Genomic DNA, 25,020 nt, shown 5'->3' with positions numbered 1-25,020 from the left:
TCTTGTTTTTTCTTTGCCTCTCAGAGAAACTGTGTTTTGTGAAACATTACTACTTCTGAAAGTCTGCTGATTCTTTTCTCATATTTTCATAAAGGTTATCATCGGTATGTTTGTAGATTATTCTCCTAGTGATTTTTATAAAGGTGAGAATGTAGTCATATGAGCTGGGAGTTGTCAGAGTTCTTTTGGTAGCCTCTTTTTGGTCGTCAAAGTGTCCATGAATTTTTCCATCATTTTATTGTCTTTCCCTCTCTGAAATATCTTGGCAAATGATCCTTTGAGCCTTTCAAGATTGTGTTTCCTTTAGCACATTTTAAATGCCATTCCAACTTTCCTGTGTAGTCAAGGACTGAAGAATTAGGATACAAACAGAGTCACCAAAGATGATGAAAATAGATCATTATGGAAACATTGGAAGTTTTGTTCAATTTTCTATCTATTCATTGCTACACCACCAGTTTTGCCTCCAAATGCTCTCAGGATGATGTAGTCCACTTGTAATTCATGCAAAGCTTTTGAAGACTTACTTTTGCTTGTATTACTTTTCATTCTTTTATGAGTTGATAACTGCTAGTTATTTCCCATTCTCCTTCTTCTTTTACAAATGAGATTGTATTCTAATTTCTTGTTACCCTTGGCTTCCATATACCCTTTGGCAAAGGCATCATAGGTTTGTTGACTAAGGCTGTTTCTGGGTACCTTTGGCCTTTTCACTGTGGCAACTACTTTACAATGGCTAAGCTTTTGTAGGAAATGGTGATAATTAGAGTCAAAATCTTTGTTTTTCTTCATTCCTATTTTTGCCCCTACCTTATTTGAAGAGGTCTGACAATGTTTTCTTGGCTGTCTTCTTATCTTTATCCTTTCTCCTAACTGCATGCTAATTTTGACTGTTGCTTTAAGTGATCCGTGGTCTGAAAACACAATAACAACTGATTCTGCTGTGACTCTCAGAGGAGTAGTCCTTTTCCTGTCTATTAAGATACAGGTTATTTGAGTCTGTGTGTGTGTGTGTGTGTGTGTGTGTGTGTGTGTGTGTGTGTGTTTTCTTTTGTCACATCCAGGGCTTCCTTATACTCTTATTTATGACATGTAGACCTGAGTTTTCAAAATAGCCTAAAATCATTTGGTCTCTTTCATTTCTAAAAACCTAAATAATATTTTCTAACATTCTTTTCCTCCCCCTGTCTTCTCCTGTGGCCATTAAAGTCACCAAGTATCAAAGTGTATGTTAACTTGGTTGTGAGAATTTTTCCCAGGTCCTTATGGAATTTCACTCTTTCTTCATCCTTTTCAACATATGTCAGTGCACAGGTGTCAATTAATGACATGCTTATGCTCATCTTGAGCATCATAAAATGTGGTGACCAAGTATCCCATAAAATGTTTTTTGTAGCCTTTGGTTTCACAGTAAAACCAGCTCTGCCAAATCTTTTCTTTACCTCTTAAAGAGTTTGACTGTAGCTGGCTTTTATCTTTTGATTTAATTTCCTTTAAGAACATCAATATTGATGTAGTTGTGTTCTTTAAGAATGTCTTTGGCTTAATTAAGTTGGTCACTGGACAAAGCTCTCACCATTAGGCTACCTACAGTTAGGCTAATGTTTATAGAGGATCTAAAAACTGTAATTCTTAACTTCTTTCCACCCCATTCTCTACCTCCATCCTTATGGAAGGGGTCTACTTAAGACTAAGGACTATTTTGGATTTTTCTTGATTTCCATGAATACCCATGGCCAAAGACTTCATCGCCTACTGCCCAAGCTATTGATACTAACTCTCCCTCTACTTAGTCATGTTTGTCCCCAGACATCAGTCTGGTTTTGGGACTGTTCTCAAATATTATCCAGCATAGCTGACACTGCCAGAGCTTTCAGTCTCTTGAAATAGCTTTTGATAATCCAGGGCCATTAGCATGCCATGGTAAGAGATTTGAACAGAATTTTGTATAAGGGAAAGCCTCCTTTCTGATTTTTCTTTGTGTCTGGAAAATGATGCTTGTATTTTCCTGGCACAGAAAAATCTCAGAGACAATGTGGAGCTTCATAACTTTCCTAATTTGGAGTCTTGTGTATTTTTAAAAATGATAATAATTTGACCAAAATTATTCTTTTAAAAGAGCCTCTTAGGGTCCATTGATTGATTGTTTGATCTCAAGGTCAAGCAATGAGATTGAAACAGTAATGACGTATGGTAGGTGGATGGGTGTGACTTTTCTGAGAGAATCAGCCACTTTAACTTGTTAGATTCAGCAGGAGGGAGACTTTGGCAACATTCCTGAAAGTCCTCAGATAGTCAGCACGTCTTTATTGACTAATACCTGTTTTTCAGGTTCTAGTTCCCCTCTGCTCACTATAGCATACTTTGTATATATATTTTTTATTTATTTGTCCATGCTGTGCCCCTTTCCCAGTAGAGCGTGAGCTTCTTGAGGGCAGAGACTGTCTAATTTTTGTCTTTTTACCTGCAGTATCTAGCACAGTACCTGGCACATAGCTGGCACTTCATAAAGCCTTACTGAATGAATAAATGGATGAATGAATGTTCACACCTGTGTGGGGGGGAGACAATGGGGGAAGGCAGGGCCTTTGTCCTAAAAGAATTCTGTCTGGGAGCATGGGATCTCTCTCTCCCTCCCTTCATTCCCAAATACATTTAGAGGAGAATGGATGACAGCGTTAACCACTAAGGGAAGGGAAGAAGGCTGAGGAGGAGGAGAGAAATGAGGTAGAAATGGAAAGGGATTAAAAGTGTTTCTCATCCCTTAGCCAATTAATAAAAAACTGCTCATCCATTCTTCTTGTACCCCTTACCCTCTTGTTCCTCAAGGGCCTTTCCTCCATTTTTCTCCAGTATAGATTACCTGCCTGGGTAGTATCCAGTGCTCCAGATCTTTGAAACCTCTAGTCAGAACTTCTGGCCTTGGGTCCAGTCCCTTTAGGATCCTGATTTCTACTAGGACTAATCTGGTAAAGCCTTCTGTTGCCAAAGTGCTAACACTTTACACAAAGTTGCTAATAATAGCTTACTAATAACATTTAATACAAAGTTGCTAATAGTAGCTTGGTACATTACCCTTAACATTTATGCTTTAACAGGGAGTTTTGCTGCCTTGACCCAAAGATGGGAGCTGTATCAGCTGGGGCTTGAGAGATATCTCTGGGGGTTGAGGGGCAGGGATGCAATTAGATCTCATCAACCAATAGCATTTTTAAGTCCTACTCTGTGCCAGGCTCTGTGCTATGTGCAGGCATTGCCAATACAAGGAATGAAACATTCTCTACTCTCAAGGAACTTCCATTCCATTGGAGGAGGCAACAGATACCTAAAGAAATATATGCAGAATGAATATAAAGAGGAAAAAGTAGAAATATTTTCAAGGGAGGGAACTTTGCGAAGTTGAAAGGCTTCATGTAGAAGTTGGTGTTCAAACTGTGTCTTGAAAGAAGAGAGGGATTCACTGAGGCAGAGATAAAGGAGGAATGCATTCCAGGCATGGAAGTAGCAGACTGAGGGCTATGTAAGAGGATCAGAGAGTCTGTCTGTTTTGTTGTATCCTAAAGTTTTGTTGTGGAGTTGTGTTTTGTTGCTGTTGAGTTGTTTTAGTCCTGTTCAATTCTTCGTGACTCCATTTGAGATTTTCTTGGCAAAGATACTGGAGTGGTTTGCTATTTTCTTCTCCAGCTCATTTTATAGATGAGGAAACTGAGGCAAACAGGGTTAAGTGACTTGCCCAGAGCCACACAGCTAGGAAGTATCTGAGGCCAGATTTGAACTCACAAGATGAGGCTTCCTGACTTCAGTCCTAGTGCTCTATCTACTGTGCCCACCTCTCTGTCTATCCTAAAGTTTAGAGGGGGAGAAATAAACAGGCTAGTAATAGATAGTTGGGACCAGATTGTGAAAGGCTTTAAAAGTTAAACCTAAGAGTTTATGTTGTATTCTAGAGGCAATGGGGAGTCAATGCCATTTATTGATTTGGGGTGTTATATGGTTGGATCACCATTTAAGGAAAGTCCCTTTGACAGCTATGGCATCAGTGGATATAAGTGAGGAGAGACTTGAGTCAGGGAGAGAAATTAGGAAGCCTTTGCAGTAATCTAGATAAGAGATAATGAGGATCTGCGTAAGCTCTGTCTGCCTTAGTTTACTCCTCTGTATAATGGGGACAATATTGGTACCTCCCTATCAAGGTTGTGAGGATAAACTGAGATGAAATTTGTAAAGTGCTTCTGCACAGCTTAAAGCACTGTGTAAATGCTGGTGATTATTTTGTTGCTGCTGCTGCTTCTGTAGTGGTGGCTGTGTGAACAGAGAAAAGAGGTCAAATGTGACAGATGTTCTGGAGGTAGAAATGGCAAGATTTGGCAATTGATTGGATATGTGGGCTGAGGGAGAATGAAGATGACACCAGGGCTATAAATCTGAGAACCTGGAAGAAGGATGGGGATTAGAGGAAGGATAATGTGTTACATTGTTTTCATGCTGAGTTTGATATGCCTCTGGAACATCCAGCTTGAAATTGTCTGAAGGACAGTTGGACAACTGGACAACATTTCAAGCAGAAGAGAATGACCCTAGACGTATAGATCTATGAGTCATCTGAACAAAAATGATAATTAAACTCATGGGGGCTAAAGGTATTACCAAAAGAGAGTTTGGAGAAAGAAGAAAAGAGAGCCCAGGATAGAACCTTGAAGAATAATACTCAGAGGTGGGTTGTGGGGGTGGATGACATAGATAATGAACCAGTAAAGGAGACTAGGAGGATGAGTTGGACAGATAGGAGGATAATCAGGAGACAGAGCTGTCATGAAAACCCAGAGAGTGAAGAGGATGAGGAGAAGAGGGGTCAGTAGTGTCAAATGCAGCAGACAGGCCAAGTAAGAAGAGGACTGAGTCAGATGTGGCAGCTAAAAGATCATTGGTAACTTTGTAGAGAGCTGTTTTAGTTGAGTAATAAGGGTTGAAAGCCATATTGGAAGCCTTGAGCAGTGAGTTAAAGGTAAGAAAGTGGGACAGACAGAGCTTAAGTAGATTCTCATTACCTCTCATCTAGATTACTGCAAAACCTTCCTAATTTCTCTCCCTGAATCGAGTCTCTTCTCACTTACATTCACTGATGCCATAGCTGCCAAAGGGACTTTCCTTAAATGGAGATCCAGCCATATAACACCCCAAATCAATAAATGGTGCTGATTCCCTATTGCCTCGAGAATATATAAATTCTTAGGTTTAACTTCTAAAACCTTTCACAATCTCGTCCCAACTATCTGTTTCTAGATTTTTCTAACGTTTGACTGAGCATGAGGAACGAGAGATATAGGATGATAGCTTGAGGGGATGGTAGGTCCAGTGAAGGTTTTGTAAAGATGGGGAGGTTTGGTATATTTGAAAGCAGCACATAGCACATACCTAAATTAGGGTAACTCCAATAATAGGGAGGTCTGTCCCTCTTGGGGAGGAAAAGGACAGAATCACTAAAAGTGAGGTAAAGAATTTTTTCTTGTACATTATATTTCCAGTTGAGGGTTTGTTGTGGTTTCTCAGCTGACATCCTAGAGAGTTTCAACAATAATTCCTTGAGTCTAACTGTGTGTAAAGTGCTGTTCTAGGTACATTACTTTCCTGAAAAAATGGTCACTGAGACTCTCCCCAAATCCTTTAATGGGGTTGGTGGGTAGGACCCTTTCCTGTCTGGTTTCTTATTCCAAGACCCAATCCATACAAAGGGTGGGACTCTTTTGGGTTTCACAGAACTTGATTCCCTTCCTCTGGGGAGGAACATAGCCCAGAATAAACCTGAACCTTGTAGAACCCAGAATCCTGTTCCTCTCCCTTGTGGCCTGGGGTTTGGTGACTTACCTTTATATATGTGCATCCCACACATATACCTCACTACTTTTCTCTTAAGTTTGAGCTCATTCTTCCCATGGATGATATGTGTCTTGAGACAGTGCATCCTACATTTGTTGGGGGGAGGAGATGCTTTGTAGCTACTGCTCTTAATATGGCATCTTAGTAGATGTTTTTGCTAAGAGCTCGTCATGTCTCCTGGCTGATTGTTAACAAGAAGTTTTAGAAGCACAGCTCGTATAGCCAAGCCCCAACCCTAGAGTGCAAATTTGGGGAGTATCCTTGGAATCCTGAAGGATTTGTGGGGAGATATTTCCTTGCTATGGGTTGGAAGAATCAAGGTATTATGGGATAAATTGTCTGAAATAAACTAGGCTGTCCACATGCTTGGCCCACAGTTCATGGCATCTATTTTTTTCCCCCATCAGAGAGGCTAGACTAGAGGGACCAGTGATACCTCAGTCAACTCAGTTGCATTTGCCAGTTATAGGAGGAAGGTGTATGTATGTATTTGGGAGGGAAGGTAGAAGATAAGAATGGGTAAGATTTAGTTGGGTCTTAGCTAGGGGCTGGCATTGCTTATAGGCTGGGAGCTTGCTCTGTCAGTGAGCACAGCAGTCTGGGGAGAGAAACCCTGACTCATACAGGTATGGGGAAAGAGACTGAAATTGAATGAATTCCATAGCCCCATCATTCCTACCCCTTCCCTTCTTCACTGTGTCCCATCACCCATTCCTTGACTTGTTTCCCTATTCCTTTTAATATCTTCCAGCTCCCACACACACCCCTAACACATATGCATACACATCTCCCATGGAAATGTTTCATTGCCATTACAGTAAAAAAAAAATGCCACTCCTTTACACCCGGATATATCACAGAGTATTAGAATCAAGACCCTGAAGGGATTATGGGAAACAGCTTGAGACAGTGAAAAGGGTATTGGATTCGGTGCTCTTCAAATACTGCCGCCTCTGTTTGGCAAGCAGTACACACTTAAATGGGGCAACTAAGTGGCACAGTGGATAGAGAGCTGGGCCTGGAGTCAGGAAGACCTGAGTTCAAATCCAGCCTCAGACACTTACTAGCTGTGTGACCCTGGGTAAGTCATTTAACCCTGTTTGCCTCAGTTTCCTTATATGTAAATGACCTGGAGAAGGAAATGACAAAAAAAAGATACTCCAGTATCTTTGCCAGGAAAACCCCAAATGGGGTTACAAAGAGTCAGACACAACTGAAATGACTGAACAATGGTTTACTTAAATTTCTTAGATCTCAGTTTCCTTATCTGTAAAATTGGGGGTTTAGACAAGATGGTCCCTAAGGTCCTTTCCAGCTCTGTATCTATGATCCTAAAACTAGTGGGAGATCATATTGAAGAGGTAGGGTGAGCCAGGTCATGCAGGGTCCTAGAAGCTCGGCAGAGGAGTGTAGACTTGAAATCCAAAGTCACTGAAGTTTTTTGAGTAGGGTGGTAACATGATGATGAAGAAGAAAGAGAAAAAAATGGGAAAAATAGGGAAGATTTCTCTGTCAGTAGTGTCTAGGAGGATTGGAGGAAGATGAGGGAGACAAGCCTAAGAGGCTACAGAACTTAGAAGAAAATGATAGATGGGAGAGACTTCTGAAGAAATCAGATCAGTTTGATCTGATTATATATAGTTTATAGTATAGATTATAGTTGTATAGTAGTATGTCTATAGTATAGATATAGTTATTAATCTATATATAGATTATATAATTATATAGACAACTGAAAAGGGAGGAAGTCCAGGATCTCACAGAAGTTCTCGAGACAGAGAAAACAGCAGTGCCAGGAATAGAGCTAGAAAAATGTGAGGGGGCTTGGTCACTTTCCAGAAGAACAAAGAGGGTGATGATTTCTCTGGAGATATTTTCAAATGGTCTTAGTCATATTTAAAAATTATAATATTGTCAACATAGCAATATAATGTTTGTATATAACTTTTAGCTTTGTGAAAATGCTTTGACACATCTAATTCCAATCACAAAATATTCCTAGGAGGAAAGCATGGCAGTCACCGTCATCCATTTTTTATAGACAGAAAACTGAGGCATAAAGAGGTTAATGGCTTTCCCAAGGTCATAGAGCAAGTTAATGTCTCTTGTTTCCCATGCATTTTCTCTTCCTTTTTGACCACAGTGTTAAGATAGTGAAAGGTACCTCATGGTGATGCAATAAGGAGTTGAATTTATCCATTTATTGGTTTTGGGAAGATGGTTTACCAAGTTATGGTTGGGAGGAGATGATGTAGAAATCTAGAATAGAGGAAGAAGAGATCTGTCCTGACCAGGGGTACTGTTATCATTGATTTTTGTAGAATGTCCTAACCAGCCTCGATTGATGCCCCTATCAGCACCTCTAAGAAAGGTAGGATCCCCTGTATTTTCTTGGTGCCCTGATCCTGGGAAGAGTAGAGAAATACCATCCTGAAACAAACAGGTCAAGGGTAGGTTAATTTATGGCCCCTGAGAACAGTACTGGGTCAATTTGGGGACTCTTTTGGGAGACAGGTGTAGATTAATTTGGGTTACCCCTGGGGGCCAAGTTGATGCCAATCTTAGGACAAATGTTGAGCTGTCCTATTGACCTAGGACCCTTTCTGTCCCTTTGGGCATCTCTTTTTTCTCCCAGGACTGGGATGGAGCTAGTTCTGCATAAGAGGGCAAGGCACTTTTAGATGTAGTCTTGAGGAGGAGCTCAAGGTAAGTTTTGGATCCGGCAAGATGAGATGGCTGCTGAGTTAAGTCCTTGGCTGAATCTCACTAGCCTCATCCATACCCAGCTAGGCACACAACAGATATGCACGTATTCATGGGCATTGTATGCACATTCATCTGACTCTATTCCAGAAACAAACATTCATGGAAACATACATCCATATGTGTGTGTATATATGTGTGTGTGTGCATATATGTATATTATATGTATATATATATATGTATGTATATATATTTACTCCAAACATCTCCTTTTACTTATTTAGTTATTTCATAATTATTCGCAAGTAAACAGAGAGAGAGAGGTCTCATTCCATTGGGAGGGGGGAGGTAGGGGAGCTTCTCCTTTAAAGACAAAAAAAATCTTAACTTGAATTCTGATTTGTCTGGGGCTTGGTTCACCAAAGGGCCAGTTTCTTCGATGAGACCAGCTGGTAGGTACATGAGGCTGTTGCTCTGGCCCTAGGAGAACAGCTGTCACCCAAGATTACAAGAGCTCATCATCTCCATCTCCTTCTTCCTCTCAGCTACTTTTGATTACTTCGTATATCACATACGGACACCAGTGGGGTACAGATGTCCAGGACATTGTAACCCCATGGGTTGGGAGTTCTTCATTAGCAATTAATCTTTTAAGTTGTTCAGAGCTGTTGGTGTTTCAGGGTCATCCTCACCAGCTGATGTCTTTAATGGAGCTTCCAATAAATATATATGTTTATGAGAGGGTTCAGGATAGCAACAACACATTCCTAGTATTCCCATCCCTGGCTATATCTTGTTTCTGTTGTCATTTCCTGGTGGCAACAGATAGTTTTCTTTGTTGGCCAGTAGCTGTGAGAATTCTAGATGGGCCAATTACAGTACAAGCTCATTAAAAATGAAAGGGAAGAGAGTGAAGTTTAGTTCTTGAAAAAGACCTGCAACTCTTTGGCTGGCAGCCTGGTATTTGGCTGAAATGGTACATAACAAGAAGGGAAGCAGGCTAGGAAAACTTGCTAGATGAATGAGAATCAATGTGCACATGCAGAGAAAGCTTAAATTATAAAGTTACTGGGAATCTAAATGCAGAAAGTGAAGTGACTTTCAAAGAATGGTGCTGGATATTCTCTCCCATTTCTGCATTTCTCAGCAAGTTGTCATATCTGACCTCCTTGGTTAAATAATGACCAATTTGTAAAATGATACTTCTGCCTTTTGAGATATTTGAATGTCCCTCTTACTTTTCTCATCCTTTTGGCTGGTACTCAGAACTATATCCTGGAGAGCTTTCTGGAGGTATCCCCCTTTTTGAAACTGTCTTCATTCTTCACATCCTCTCCCCTTTGGGGGAAGGCAAATCAAGGTGCTGCCACAGTTTCATGCAGGCCATCCAGGTGTGTGTGTGTGTGTGTGTGTGTGTGTGTGTTGTACAAAATTCTGTTCCTGTCCTTCACCTCATGGGTTTCAGCTTGGCAGCCTCTGACTCCCCTGGGTTTTTCCCGGCATGGCTGTTTTGTTTGTCATGTGAATTGTTGTTGTATTCAGTTCTTAAATAACAATGATGATAGAAGAATTAATAAAAGCTCAGTTGATACTGGGATTTGCCTTGTGAGAGGGCTGTCTTACAGTAGTGATTTGGTTTGGACAGTGCCATACTGTGGCCTTTGGTTGAGAGTTTACTATACTTACTGCTGTGGGTGATTAGAAGTGGGACTGCGAGTTGGGGGAGTAGGAACTTGAATTTTGGTGTTCTAAAATCAAGGAAAGATAGGGTAAAAACTCAGAGTGTAGATGAGAGGAGGGAGGATCATTGTAATGAGTCTAGCAATCTCACCTGGACCAAGACTTTTTCTTTAGATCCCAAGTCCTGGTGAGGCCTGTGCTCCCGCCATGACAAACTCTGAAGAAATCCAAGAAAAATTCTGTGAAGACCTGGAGACTCTTATCATCAATGTGCCAAAAGAGGACAAGCTTATAATTCTGGGTAACTAATGCTAGAGTAGGCTCAGACTACCAGATATGGCATGGAGACCTTGGGAGCAATAGCAAAGGTCACTTACTACTGAACTTGTGCATCTCATGACCTTCTCATCACCAACATTGTTTCCCATTTACCTAAATGCAATACAACTTTGCACTCTTGCAGCAAACATTGGCATTTAATAGACTATGTGATTGTAAGAAGAGACAATATGGGAGAGTGACATAGGCAATGTGTGGTGCAGAGTGCTGGACTGATCATATTTTCTCCAAGCTAAATATTCACATCCATCAAAAATGCCACCCCTAAGGCAAAATGACTACCAGAAGACTTAATATCAATAGATTAGAGCACTTCTCTGAGTGGGAACAGTTTGTTCCTAACTTAGAGGAAAGATTGAGCCAACACATGGTTGGCAACAGAAGAGCAGAAAGGAGTGGGCAGCTTTCAGAGATTTGGTGTATAGCACTGCATTCACTCATCTGGGTCAGAATACTTGCCAACATCAAGACTGGTTGGATGAAAATGATGGGGAAATTCAGAAGCTACTAAATGAAAAATGAGAACTCTACAGGGTTTACCAGCAGGATAGTTTATCCCTCTCTAAGAAGGCAGCATTTAACTCCATCAAAAGTAAAGTATAAGGGAAGCTTAGAGAGATGCAGGATTCCTGGCTCAGTAAGAAGGCAGATGAAATTCAGTTTTATGCTGATAATAACAATCCAAAGTGCTTTTATGATGCCCTGAAGGCTATTTAGGGGCCAAAGACCTATGGTGCATCTCAGCTATTCAGTGCCAATAGAGCCACATTGATTAGTGATAAGGACACGATCCTGGAGAGATGGGCTGAACAGCTCCATTGTGTTCTCAACAGAACATCATCAATCAATGCCAAAGCCATTGACTATTTACCTCAGGTTGAAGTCAATCCCTCTCTAGACAAATTTCCAACTGAAGAAGAGATTTTGAATGCCATTAGGCTCCTCTCCTGTGGCAATGCACCTGGTGTTTACTCCAGCTGAGATTTATAAGGTGGGGGACGGTCCATTGCTAATACAAAAGCTGACTGAAGTTTTACAAGTTATGTGGAAAGAGGAAGTTAATCCCCCAGGAGTTCAGATGCCTCTATTGTCCATCTCTATCAAAATAAAGGAAATAGATTGCCCTGTGACAATCACAGGGAGTGGGTCAGGGGTCTCTCTCTTAGTCATTGCTGGCAAGATTCTTGCTGCAGTCCTCCTTAATAGGTTGATCATTCATCTGGAAGATGGTTATCTCTACCTGAGAGCCACTGTAGCTTCAAATGTAGTGTTGATATCGTGTTTGGTGCCTGACAAGTATAGGAGAAATGCCAGGAGCAGAATAGAGGTTTTCACCCAACATTTGTAGGTCTGACCAACGCCAGTGATATTGTCGGTTATGAGGGCTTATGGAAAATTGTGTCAAATTTTGGTAGCCCAGGAAAATTGATCAGTGTTGTACATCAATTTCATGATGGCATGCTTACCCAGGTTCTGGGTAATGGATAATGCTGTTGCACTTTCCCAGTCATCAGTGGAGCAAAATAAGTCTGTGTGCTTGCTCCCATGCTTTTTACGTGATGTTTTCAGCCATGTTGTTAAACGCCCTCAATGAGGACAAATGTGCGTTAAGGTCAGCTACTGAACTGATGGTAAATTGTTAGACTTGAAAAGGCTACAAACCAAGACTAAAATGGAGGGAGTGTTGGTACATGTTTGTTTGTTTGTTTGTAGATGATTGTGTATTAGTGCAACCTCTGAAACTGAAATGTAATAAAGTATGGGTAGATTTTCTGCCATTGTGCTAATTTTAGTCTAACAATTAACACTAAGAAAACACAGGTGCTCCATCAGCCAGCACCACCCCATCCATATATGGAACCGTCAGTTACAGAAAATGGAGAAGTTTTGAATCCTGTGGATAAGTTCACTTACCTTGCTAGTGTACTCTCCGGGGATGTATATTGATAATAAGGTTGACACGCACGTTTACAGTGCTAGCTCAGTGTGTGGGAGGTTCCAAAGGAAAGTGTGGGAGAGAAAGAGGAATTAGATTGCCTGCCAAACTGAAGGTCTACAGAACTGTTGAGCTGACTTCATTCATCGTTGTATGCCTGTGAAACCTGGACAGTATGCCAGTGCCATGACAGGAAACTGAATCACTTCTTTTTGAATTGTCTTGGGAAGATTCTGAAGATTACTTGGCAGGATAAGGTACCCAACACTGAGATCCTTTCTCAAACAAAACTGCCAAGCATTTAGACTCTGTGTAGAGTGCGATTCCAATGGGCTGGCCACATTGTTCAAATGCCAAATGATGCTTGCCTAAAAAATTATTTTCGGAGAACTCATACAAGGCAAGCAGTCACCTGGTGGTCAGAAAAAGCTATATGAGGACACTTTCAAAGTCTTTCTTAAGAACTTTGGAATTGATTGCATGGCATGGGAGGCATAGGACCAGCCAGCATGGTGTGCCCTCATTAGAGAAGATGCTGTGCTCTATGAGCAAAATGGAATTGAAGTAGCTCAAAATAAATGCGAGATGTGAAAATTTAGAGAATCCACTCCAAGTGTTTACATGGACTATTTGTGCTCAACCTGTGGTAGAACATTCTGAGCTTGTATTGGTCTGATCAGCCACAAATGACACACTATAACACACTCTAACATAGTGATGTCATTTTGATCCTTTTTGAGAATGAAGGACAACACCCACCAATACTCATTGTCAGAAATCTTTTCCATTTACAATTTGGGTTATCACCTCTGTACTGCTGACTTCCAAATATATAGCATGTCACAGAAGACTGTGATTAAGCTATTAAAGCTTAAAACATTTTGGGTCACCCTATATATCTATGGCCTTAACTTAAGCTTATACATGTATACATACATATATACATGCACACATATATACACACATATACATACATATGTATGTATACAGGTATACTCATATATACATATATATGTACATAAATATATACATGTGTGTATGTGTATTATATACATACATATATGAATAACTTAAGCGCTTATATTTTACCCTTTTGGATTTGGACTTCCTGTTATTATTTGAAAATTTTAATTCATTTCCCCCAAAACACCTTCTAGTCCCAGTTTCCCCTTGGCTATTGGCAGTACCAGTAGGCCATCAGCTGTACTACAACAGTCCCAGTCCTCCAGATGCATAACTACAGGCATTGTTGATGCTTTCCTCACTCATTCCCATCTAGTCTTTCAGTAGGTTCTGTCTGGGGTTTGTGCTTTATTCTTTAGTTCTTTCCGCTGTCCCCAACATCCAGAACAGACCTGAATCATCTCACAGATTCCTATGTGATCTCAAAGGTAAAATGGTACAGTAGAAAACTTAGTTTCCAGGGGATCAGGTTTTTATCCTGGCTTTGTCACATACTTGCCTGTGTGTTCTTGGACTATTCCCTTAACTTCTCTGGATCTCAATCCTTAATCTCTTAGTTAAAATGAGGAAATCAGCATGTGGTGAGCGGTCCAAGGAGGTGGGAACATAGTGTATCTATGGGGAAAGAGTGAGTGATGATGTTTAAATGTTCAGTCACAGTCAAGCTGGGAAGTGTGAGTTTGATTCTTAGAGACAACAGGGAGACGTTGAAGATCTTGGAGTAGGAGAGTGACACAAGCAAAATGTCTGCTCCATGGTAAAATGCATTTAGTAGCAGGTTTAGAATGTATTGGAAGAGACTGGAATAAGGAAGACTAGATTAATAGGCTATTGTGGCTGTCAGGGTGAGAAGTAATGACATCACTGAGATGGGTAGGGGAGAGGGGAAAAAAGGGGATGGCTATAAGGGACATTTTGGAGATTGACTTGTAGCATTGCCATGATTCAATGTGGAGAGTCAGGGAGAGGAGAAATAGAAGTTGACTCCTAGAGTCTGAGGTTGAGTGCCTGGCAGGTTGGAGGTCCCATCAAGAAAAATAAGAATCAGGAGAAAAAACAGGTTTGAGGGAGAAGATGAAGAGTTTGGCTTTAGACCTGGTGAGTCTGAAGTACACGTGGGACATCCCAGTGAACATGCCTGGCACGTAGTAAGAAATGTGGACCTGGATCCTAGGAGAGAGCTTGGAGCTGGAGAGGGGAACTTGTTTTTCCCAGTGGCTTCTCTTGTAGACTCTAGCCCCAGAGGTCCTGTAATGGAGCAGTGATGTAAGCATAGCTAGCAATTAATACCATTCAAGTATCTTGGTGGGTATTTTTGAAATTAAGCTAATGTATTTGGCTGGTCTCGACTGAGTTTATTATCAACTTTGGTGTGTCTTTGTGTGTGAGTGTGTGTATGCATATGTATGTGTATGTATATTTTGAACATATTTTCATCTCTGATGCCCCTGGGTGACCCAAGCAGTTCACTTATGTTTGAGCCTGATCAACCCCTGACAATCCAGCACCTGGAAAAAATGCATTGTGCCTTTTTGGATCATAGTTACTTGAATGGGAAGGTAATTTACTCTCTCCCTGCTCTCCAGAGCCCCAGTTTCCTCCTCTGTGCAACGAGGGACTTGAATTCAGTGACCTCTGAAGGGCTGTTCCCACTCTGAATCTTCTGTTTTAAGATCTGTCTGAATTCTGTGGTGTCATAGGAACTGGGTTCTTCTCATCTCAAAGCAGAGCCTTGGCCAGATCCAGGCATCCAGAGCTCATTTGGTAGATGCCAGAAATGTATTTCCACCTGGAAAGAGTTGATCCATTATCTCCTTTCCCTCACAATGAGCAATCATCTTATCCTACCCACTGAACTTTGCTATTTCCTAGGAGGCAAATTAGCAAAGAGAAACATTCTTTTGGGATGATTCTTCTCCCATGAGGGAACTAGATTTGGAATCAGAAGGGCTGAGTTTGAATGCTGGTTCTGATATTTACTACCTCTGTGACCTTGATCAAGTCACTGAAACGCTTGGGGCCTCTGTTTCCTCTTTGTAAAATGAGGGGGTTGGGTTAAATGCTCTCAAAGGACCCATTTAGCTTTACATCCATGACCCTTCCCCGGAAGTGAGGCCATTTGGAAATTTGTTGTAACCCTTCTAGAATTTTAGGGGTGCATCTAGATGGAACCACAGAGCCCTGACTGACTGAGGAGTATGTGTGGACCTCATTTTACAGAAACCAGATAAACTAAGGGGGAGGCATTATTTTTATCCCAAAAGGATCTATTCCACTTGCAAAGTAAACATTCTGGATGTGTCATCTTTATGTAGCCAGTTTTTCCAAAGCATTCAAAGAGTAGCTCTTTTTATTAAAATCCAATTTACATGCATGCCACTGCGGAGCACTGCCACTGTAAACCACCCCTTGGCAGTCAGTAGAATTTGTGGGTCTCCTGAAGGGCTCCTCCCTCACTGGAAGAAAGCCTGTGTCTGGGGAGAAATTAGCTTTCAAAGTCTCCAAGTATTCGTCAAGCACTGAGCGTGCTCCCTGTTTCTGTGTCTCTTCATGCAGTGGTCCTTTGTAGTGGCAACAATCACGGAGATTCCACCAGTCATCTTTCTTCCTAACTTCCTGGTGCAGAGGCATGTTCTAAGGCCTTTAAGGACCCAGACAGGAGGAACCATTATGGTAAGATGAATCTGTGCTGTTTCTGCCCTCTCATAGCTGATGCTGGCCAGGAACACAGCAGCAAGGAGGAAGATGGTGCTAGAAAGGAGGGACAGATGTCACCTGGCCTTCCTTTTCATTCTCAGATCCTGGGGTTACTTAGGACCAACCATAGATCCCTTGTTCTCCCAATGCTTGGTGTGGAGCCTCATCCCTCCCTTCCCTGTAAATGCCATATGTCCATGAGGCATGAAGGCAGGCAAGACTAGCTCCTCTTGGCTTGTACCAGCAGGTCTTGTAGGCTTTATGACCCATTTTTGGCCCATTGGGAAGGCCCATATCAGATAGGAAGTGGCTAGAATTTAGGGAGTATTAGGACTTGAAAGGTCCTTAATTACTCCTTTAAGAGTAAATGACTGTCCTGATTATTTTTTCCTGTGTAAGAGAACCAGGAGCCCATTATCAGTTTTACTAGAGTTGAATGGGCTGCCTCAGCAGGTAATGAATTCCTTGTCTCTGGAGGTCTCCAACAGGAGCCTGAAGGACCAGTTGAGAGATCATGATAGGGATTCTTGCTTTAGGTTGGAATAGATGACTTCAACAGAGATACTCAGAGGTTGCTGTGGTATACCAGAAAGTCTCTGGAGTCAGAGAACCTAAATTCCAATCCCACCTCTGACACTTGTCACTTTGGGCAAATCCTGAATCTCTCTCAGTCTTAATTCCCTAGCTGTAGCAGAAAGGCATCAGGCTAAAAGCCCTTTGAGCTCCTATCCAGTCTGTATCTGTGAGTCTATGAGCCATTCTGGCCCAGAGATTCTGGAATTGTGAGATTCTATATATGGATGATTCCCTTCTGTCTCTGAGTTTGTGGCCATCTCTGAAGATTTCTTGGATATTTGAGAGGACAGCGAGGGATGCAGAAGGTGTGTGTTCCTTTGGGCCAGATAGATTTGTCAAACCCTTGTTGAGCACCAGTTCTTTGCTCAGCCTCATTCTGAAGTCTAGGGGAAGACACATCGTTCATTCTCAGCGAATTTAGAGGGGAGATAAGGTAAATCTACAAGAAATAATCAGGGAATACAAGTTAAAGATGCTATGTGGCACAAACTGTTTAATCATGACAACTATAATAGTAACAATTCCCTTAAAAGGGAAGCAAATTCTTTTCACCTCTCATTTCATTTAGCCCTCCCAACAGCCCTATGGGGTAGATCATAGGATCATAGATTTAGAGCTGGAAGGACCTTTGAGGCCATCTAGCTTAAACCCCTCCTTTTACAGATAGGGATACTGAGGCCCAGAGAAGTCATATGACTTTCCCAAATTCATATGTGAAATATAAGAGCCAGGATGTGAGTTCAGGCTCCGTATTCTTCCTGAACCATGATGCCTCCCAGGGATTGGGTATTATTTCTCATTTTTCATGAGGCCCAAAGACAGGATAGAACTTTCCAAAGGTCACACAGTTGGTTCATGGAAGAGCTACAGTTAGAACCCGGGTCTCTTTACTCCTAACCGAGTGCTGTTTTCAGTAGATTGTGCCTTCTTTCCTCAGGAACCCAAGCTTGTTACAACCGATCCTTCCTGCACCCTGTCATTAGTTGGCAGCCTTGAGCCAGCATAGTTCATTAATAATACACCCGTCATGAAATATGGATGAACAGCTTCCCCAGGAAGTGCATATGATGCTACGTTCTTCACACCCAAGAGAGTTCACTTTGGGCTTGAAGAAGGTGATCCCCAAGGCCAAGGCTAAGGCATGGGGTATACAATATTAATATGAACTTGACATAGATAATCTGTTGGGTGGTAGAATCAAGATGCAGTGGGCAGAGAATAGTGTAATAAAAAGAATGAGGGATGTGGAATCCACAGACCTGAGTTCAAATCCAGACTTCTGTGACTACCACACTGACCTTTGACCTCAAAGCCTCCATTTTCTCACCATCACTGAGGGGATTGAATGACATGATCTTGGTTTTCCCTTCTGACTCAAAAACCTAAAATCCTAAGTTTTTAAATATCCAAGATCAGCTTTAACATAATACCCAAAACTTTGGCTCAGATAGGGCTCCTGAGCCAACATGCTGGCCAAGTCCTGGGAATCTTGGTAAATTCTTAAATGTCCTTCAAAACACAGATCTTCTAATGGACCTTAAATAACACCCCTAGTCTGTGCTTTCTGAGCATTTTCTTTGCATGACTCCCATTAGACTTAGCATATTCTATTTAGTATTTTGGTTATTACATATATACCCTCTCTCCCCCTACTAGGCTGTAAGCTCTGTTAGGTCTGGGACTATGTTTCACATAGCTTTTTGTCTCCCATGGTGTTCAGCACAGGCCCTTGTACTAGTAGGTCTTCAATTAATACCTATTTAGTTGAATAACAAAAGGGTTATATAGTTCTGATTTATTCTAAGAGAAAAGAGGGACTGGGGCAGTGCCCAATAGCGACAGATACTAATGGACAGGCATTTCTATCTCTTTGAAGGCTTTGGAATGAGCAATATTGTCCTCTTCCTTGGCTGGCCAGCTGCTCTCCCCCGCCCTCCCCCCCAGTACCATAAGAGTTTACCTTTATGATAGAGGTTCATGACTTTCAAAGTGCTTTCCTCACAGTAATCTGAGGAGGAAGACAATATAAGATGAAGAAATGAGGCTCAGAAGAGCAGAGTTGATTTGCCCCCCAACTCACAGCCAATCAGTAGCAGAACTGAGTTTAGAAGCCAGGTCTTGTGACCCTAAATCCAGAGCTCCTTCCAGTCCTCTCCTCCTTTTTCTACACCATTGCTTTGTGACCAGCTGGCCAAGAATGTTGCCCAGGAGGCTTTGAGTTTTGCCATTTCTGGATTGTTGGGTAGAGGAGGCTAGACCCCACGTAGACCTGGTAATATTCCTTGGTGATGTTCATTCTCTCTGTGTGCTTATTCCCAAAGGCTGGGAAACTGGCTATTGAACGAGGCTGGGCCATCAATATAGGTAAGTACGACAGGGAGTGCAACCTGGAAGAACCTTGGGGGTGGGGTGTATGTGTGTGTGCATGTCCCTGTCCCTCATTCTTCAGCCTGAGTACTCCCAGTTGGCTTTTAGGAGATGGACCCTTGAGAGGTTGGGGTTTGGAAACTTTGGTGGGGTCATCCCTTTACAAAATCCACAGAATTCCTAGTACTAGAGGTAGTCTGATCTAACCTTTTCATTTTATAGTTGAGAAAACAGGTCCAGAGAGGGAGTCACACAGACCCAGGAACCAAACTGGGGTCCTCTGACTCCATGACCTAGGCTTCTTTCCCAATAAATGGTATTGTTTCCCAAACTCTGAAGGATAAGCCTCGTCACTAGGGTTGGCTTCATATATGGGAGGAATGAGCCATTACCTAAGTGGTATAATTTGTGGTGCCCAGCAAGATCCCTCTGCCCAAAGGTCTCTTTCTCCCACCGGTTTGTCATGAAGTCCAAAATGTCACTCCTTGGTGTCATTTGTTAAAAGCTTTCTGGGGCTTGGATCACCCCAAGGTTATGTATAGATAGGAGGTAGGAGGACACCCCCCCCCCACACACACACATCATGCCCATATATTTGAGATGGAGGATGAAGCTCTCCTCTTCTCAGACTTGAAAGCAGGATATTTCCCTCCTGTTCTGTTGAGGGTCCTTGTGACCATCCTCATCTACTCACTCACACCCAACCCACACGACTCATTTGTTGCCAAGTCTCATCATTCCCATCCTTATCACATCTCCGTGTACATCGCCCACTCTGTGGCAGGCCCTCATCCCCCCATGGCTGACCTCTTTCATAGTTACACTAGTCTGACGGTTGGTCTCCCTCCTTCAAGTCTGGCTTCACTTGAGTCCACCCTTCCTCTGGCTGCCCAAGCGATTTTCCTGAAGTGGAGATTTGGCGGCGTCACCTTCTCCCTGCTCCCGTTCAATAAATCCAGATGGCTCCTTATTACTTCTAGGTTCAAATGTAAAATGTAAACATAAAAATCGACTGTTAAAGCCCTTCACATCCTCGCCCCGCTGTCCTTCCAGTCTTCTCACACTTTCTTCCCCTCCACATGCTGAACAATTTAGCTATGCTGATCCACGAGTGTGTGTGACTTCCCAGTCCTTCTCGCTGCCTGCCCCCCACATCTGGAATGGACTCCTTCCTCACCAAGTCCCCACTTCCTTCAAGACTCATCTCAAATCCCACCTTTCATAGGAGGCCTTCCCCTCCCCTCATGTCTTCCTTCTGACGTGACCTTCCATTTACACGGGATATATCTTGTATGTAAATAGTTATTTTCATCTATCTACAGTGCTTGTTAGTATGCTGCCTGGCATATCAAGTAACCGCTTAATAAATGCTTCATGATAGTCTGACTTCTGGAAGAGTAGTGAGACCAGTGAAGCTGCACCAGCTCCAGAGGGGTGGATGATGAAGGCGGTTGCCAAGGATGTTCTTGGTGGCAATTGTCACAGGGGAGGCCTGCTGTTGTCATCAGCTCCATCTCTAGCGAAGGCCATCATTCCAGCCTGCAAAGCTGGCAGCAGCTCTGGTGATCTGGTCTGAGGCTTGGGCTGGCCTCTTGTAATCTCATTGCTGGGTGTAAGGTCGTTGTCATAGGGAAGCTGTGCTGACCTGTTGTAGTCAGTGGACTGAAACTTCCTTCTGGAGGCGCCTGAAACTCCTGTCCTTTACTCAGACTTTGCAGTTGAAACTCCTGTTCCTTCTTCCTCAGACATTAGGGTTGGAATTCCCATCCCTTCTTCCTCAGACAGAATTGTTGCTCTGGAAATAATTTATCAGGTTGTATAAGCAGGAGAGGAAGATAAATTGTGGGGCCAGGCTAAGCTAATTAATAAGTATCATGTCTTGATTAATATCGTGTGTGCCTTAGGCTTCTCTTGTCTTTGCCTCTCAAGAACTGTCACTATATTTGGAAAGCCTGTTGTCATCAGCAGAGAATAGGACCTGGGAAAGGGCTAGAACCTAATCATATTTCTAGGTGACCTTTACTTGGGAGACAGAGCTCCTGCGAGGTTGGGAGGATTTCCCCAAACACTGTCATCAGCTTGTCTCTGGCTATTTATGTGTCCAGGAGAGGCACCTCCCTCTTCTTTGGCCTATCTTGACTTAGTCAATAGAATAACTAGAAGCACATTTAGGGCCAAAGAGAACTTTTTGCTACACTGAACTTTGAACAAATGTAAAAAAGGACAAAATGAAACAAGTGTAGAGTTCAAAACTAGGTTTGACGTGGCAGTACTGCAGTAGGATTTCAGACTATTAATATAAGAATGATAGTTAGCATTTCTATGGCACTTTTAAGGGGTGCAGAGTGCTTTCCATGTCATCTTGTTTGATTCATTCTCCCAGTTATATCCATAAGAGATGTTAAGTGACTTCCCCAGGATCATTCATAGCTAATAAGTGCCTGAGGCAGGTTTTGAACTCAGGTTTTCTTGATTCCAAGTTCGCCATTCTAGCCACCAAACTGCCCAACTCCCCAGTGTCTAGCTTTGTAAAGCACAAAGAGCTAGCCCTCAGAGAGCATCTTGTCTGTCCTCCTCATTTACAGATGTGGAAAGGAGGGCCTGGGCAAGTGAGGCTTCATCTCTTCATCATCATGCAGGAAGCAAGTAGAAGAGACTGAGTTTGAACTCACGTCCTCTGACTCCAAGTCGGTGTCTTTTCTACGTTAACACCTCACATAGTAACACCAACTAAATACTTGATGAATCGATGAATAGCTGTGCCTCAATATGAAATGCCCATAAGTCTTTCCCTCCATTTTTTCTGTATCTATACCTTTTAAAATCTGGCTTCAGACACTTACTAGCTATGTGACCCTGGGCAAGTCATTTAATCAAGTTTGCCTCAGTTTCCTCATCTGTAAAATGAGAAGGAAATGGCAAACCACTCCAGCATCTTTGCCAAGAAGAGTCCAGATGTGGTCACAGGGCATCAAACTGAAAACTACTGAACAACAGTAGCAACCTTTTAAAAACCTGACAGGTTGAATGGATGTCTTTGCGTTTCCCCCAAGGTGGGGGGGTTATGTGATGATTCAATCTGTCATTCAGTCGTTATAGACAGGACCACAATAGTTTGTCTTTTGTTATTGTGAGTATTACTATCATTGTTGATAATCATGAACTTAATTTATAGTAGCATTCTTCTGCTGTCCTATTATTAATAATAATGAGCTGTTTATATAGCAGTCTTTTGCCATCCTGAGTATTATTATTATTTATAATAATAGTGAACTCATTTTATATAGCAGTTTACTGGAGTGTTTTCCATACAACATTCCTGTGAGGTTGATGATACAAAAATTCCCATTTTACAGGTGCAGAACCTGAGGCTTTAGAGAGAGGTGAAGTAAATGTTTCCACGGTGTCCAAGTCATTCCTCACAGCCAGTGCTCTTTATAAACTGTGAAGCACCATATAAATATGAAGTTATAATTATTGTTGTTATTTCCACTGGACAAGAAGAAGATGGGGAGAAAGGGAGAAGATTTGAGGCTGGTTGATTCTTTTACTCTGGCTGGGAAGTCAGTGACTCTGGTCTCCTGGGCATGCACAGCCTGCCCTCAGAGCTTGGGGGCTTGCAGTGCTGCTGTAAATCAGTGAGACCACCAGAGGGTGCACTTTGTCTGCCCATTATTGACCTGATTCAGCTTGGGCTGCAAACCCAAGACCCAAGATGCAGTTTGGGCTGCAAACTTGAAATCTGGGATTCTCAGTAGCAGCAGCACCAGTGTGAGAATCCTCCCTTACCCTCATCACAGTGATTGGGCGGGGGAGGCAGATGTGAGGAAATCCTTCTGACCCCAGCTGCTCCCATGTCCCCTGGTCCTCCTGCTCCAATTATATCAAGTGCTAGGCTGTGTGCCCCATCGATCACTCAACCAATACTATTTCTTAAGCACTTACTATGTGCCAGGCCCTGTTCTAGACATAGTGCAAATAAGAACCCAGAGACCAGGATAAAACAGCCCCTTCCCTTACATTCAACGCATTGACACACCTAGGCACAGGCAACATAGATAAAAGGTGGATTGGTGAAAAAGGCACTAGAAAGTGGTGGGCTGAGAAAAGGTCTCATTTAGAAGGTGATGACTGTACTGAATCTTGAAATTCATCTGGATTCCAAGAGGTGTTGATGAGGTGTGGGGGGCATTTCAGGTTTGCAGGACTAGTAGTACAAAGGCAGAGAGGTAGGAAATGAGAGATGATGGGAAATGGAGTGTCCTGTTTGAGGAGCATCCTCAAGGGCAATTGGACTGGATTGTAGAGTGTGTGAAGGCAGCCGGCCAGAGGAAGAAGGGCATTTAAGCAAGTGTTTTCAGAGCATCTGCTGTGTAGTCAGCCTTTTGTTTAATTGTGCCACGAGAGATGGAAAAGACACAAACCCCCTTCCTTTGAAGAGCTTGTGTGTTGGAACAGATGAGATTCGTAGACAATGCCAGTGTTGGGTCACACGATACAGACTATGTATGTGATGGGAAGTAGAGCAAGAGAGAGCTTGGCAGGTGCTGGAATGATCAGAAACTGCCTTATACAGAAGGTACTGCTGGAGCTAGGCTTTGAAGGATGGGAAGCATGTTCATAATTATGTGATCTTTGATCAAGTTACTGATCTGTAATGGGAGGAGGTAGGGCTAGGCAGTCCCTAGGGGCCCTTGTAGCTTTTAATCAATGCTCCTGTGCTGGAGCTCGAAGACTTTCTTATTTCTGGAGTTAGGAATGGTCACTTGGGGATGGGACAAGTGAGGAATAGTATGCCAAAGGGCCAGAGGTACAAAATCTGTCATAAGAAAGGAGACTGGCCTGGATGGGGTGGTCCGCATTGCAGAGCAGTCCAAACTGAGCATTGCCCCCATCCCTAGCCTCAGCTAATGCTTTTTCTTCCTCTGTCAGTCCCTTCTAGCTATACTGTGTATACACACAATGCACACACATGTACACACATGCATGCATGCACGTGCACATACATGCACACAGCAATACATGTATGCACACAAGCATGTATATGCTGTACACATGCATACACGTGTACATGCATGTACACATACATATGCACACACACATATATATACACACACATTACACTAAATATCTATGTCTATCTGAGCAGGGACTGTTTTTTGCCTTTCTTTGTGGTCCCAGTGCTTACCACAGTGCCTGGAACATAGTAGGTGCCTAAGCAATTGATAGCATAGGGAAACCAGATTATGGCAGATCTACTATAACCATGACCATATGCAGGCTTTCTTCTTCATGGACTATTAATTTCCTGGAAGATCAACCAGTGGAGCTTGTCAGTGCCATTTAGAGAGAGGATCTTGGAAAGGGATGAAGAGCCTGCAAGAATGTGGCTAGAATAGACTTTGATCCTTTCTGAGGGTCCTTATCTAGAGCTAAGGTACTAGGGAGTCGGAGCTGCCAGGAGAAGGGGGGATGTCATCTGGCAGCAGGGGACAAAGACACCAATGGGAACCACCAATTGAATGGTTTCTTTTCCCTGCAGGTGGTGGGTTTCATCACTGCTCCAGTGACAAGGGAGGAGGATTTTGTGCGTATGCTGATATTACACTCTCTATCAAGGTAAGACCTATGGAGATGATGCCTTTAAGTAAGAGACACAGGGAAGGTAGACCAATTGGATCATAAGACTTGGAGCTAAAAAGGACCTTAGAGGTCATCTAGTCCAACAGTGGTCCAGCCAGAACCCAGTACTTTGAGGAGTCAAAGGCCAGTGCTCTTTCCATTAAACCACAACAGTGAGCCAGGCCTTAAGAAGTGGTGGATATAAACTGGCTGAGAAGAGGATGGAGGTAAAGACACAGGAAAGGGGCCCCCAGACAAAT

General features: G+C 42.5%; 1 protein-coding gene across 7 annotated transcripts in view; it reads left to right on the top strand.

Annotated features, from left to right (window-relative positions):
• Positions 1-25,020, top strand: part of HDAC11 (histone deacetylase 11) — a 54,952-nt gene that overhangs the window by 8,237 nt on the left and 21,695 nt on the right. For 4 of the 7 annotated variants that reach the window (XM_072598253.1, XM_072598250.1, XM_072598249.1 and 1 more), the window contains exons 4-7: positions 16,055-16,171; positions 19,093-19,135; positions 22,495-22,521; positions 24,681-24,757. In XM_072598253.1, coding sequence (XP_072454354.1) covers positions 16,055-16,171; positions 19,093-19,135; positions 22,495-22,521; positions 24,681-24,757 — 264 coding nt within the window. The remainder of the gene's footprint in view (positions 1-16,054; positions 16,172-19,092; positions 19,136-22,494; positions 22,522-24,680; positions 24,758-25,020) is intronic. The other 3 variants (XM_072598254.1, XM_072598251.1, XM_072598248.1) reach the window with 1 other exon arrangement.

This window comes from Notamacropus eugenii, chromosome 3 (genome assembly GCF_028372415.1).
Source record: "Notamacropus eugenii isolate mMacEug1 chromosome 3, mMacEug1.pri_v2, whole genome shotgun sequence".
In the NCBI taxonomy this organism is placed as follows: domain Eukaryota; kingdom Metazoa; phylum Chordata; class Mammalia; order Diprotodontia; family Macropodidae; genus Notamacropus; species Notamacropus eugenii.
The sequence above is the reverse complement of the archived record's forward strand: the minus strand, read 5'-3'. Positions and strand labels throughout refer to the sequence as shown.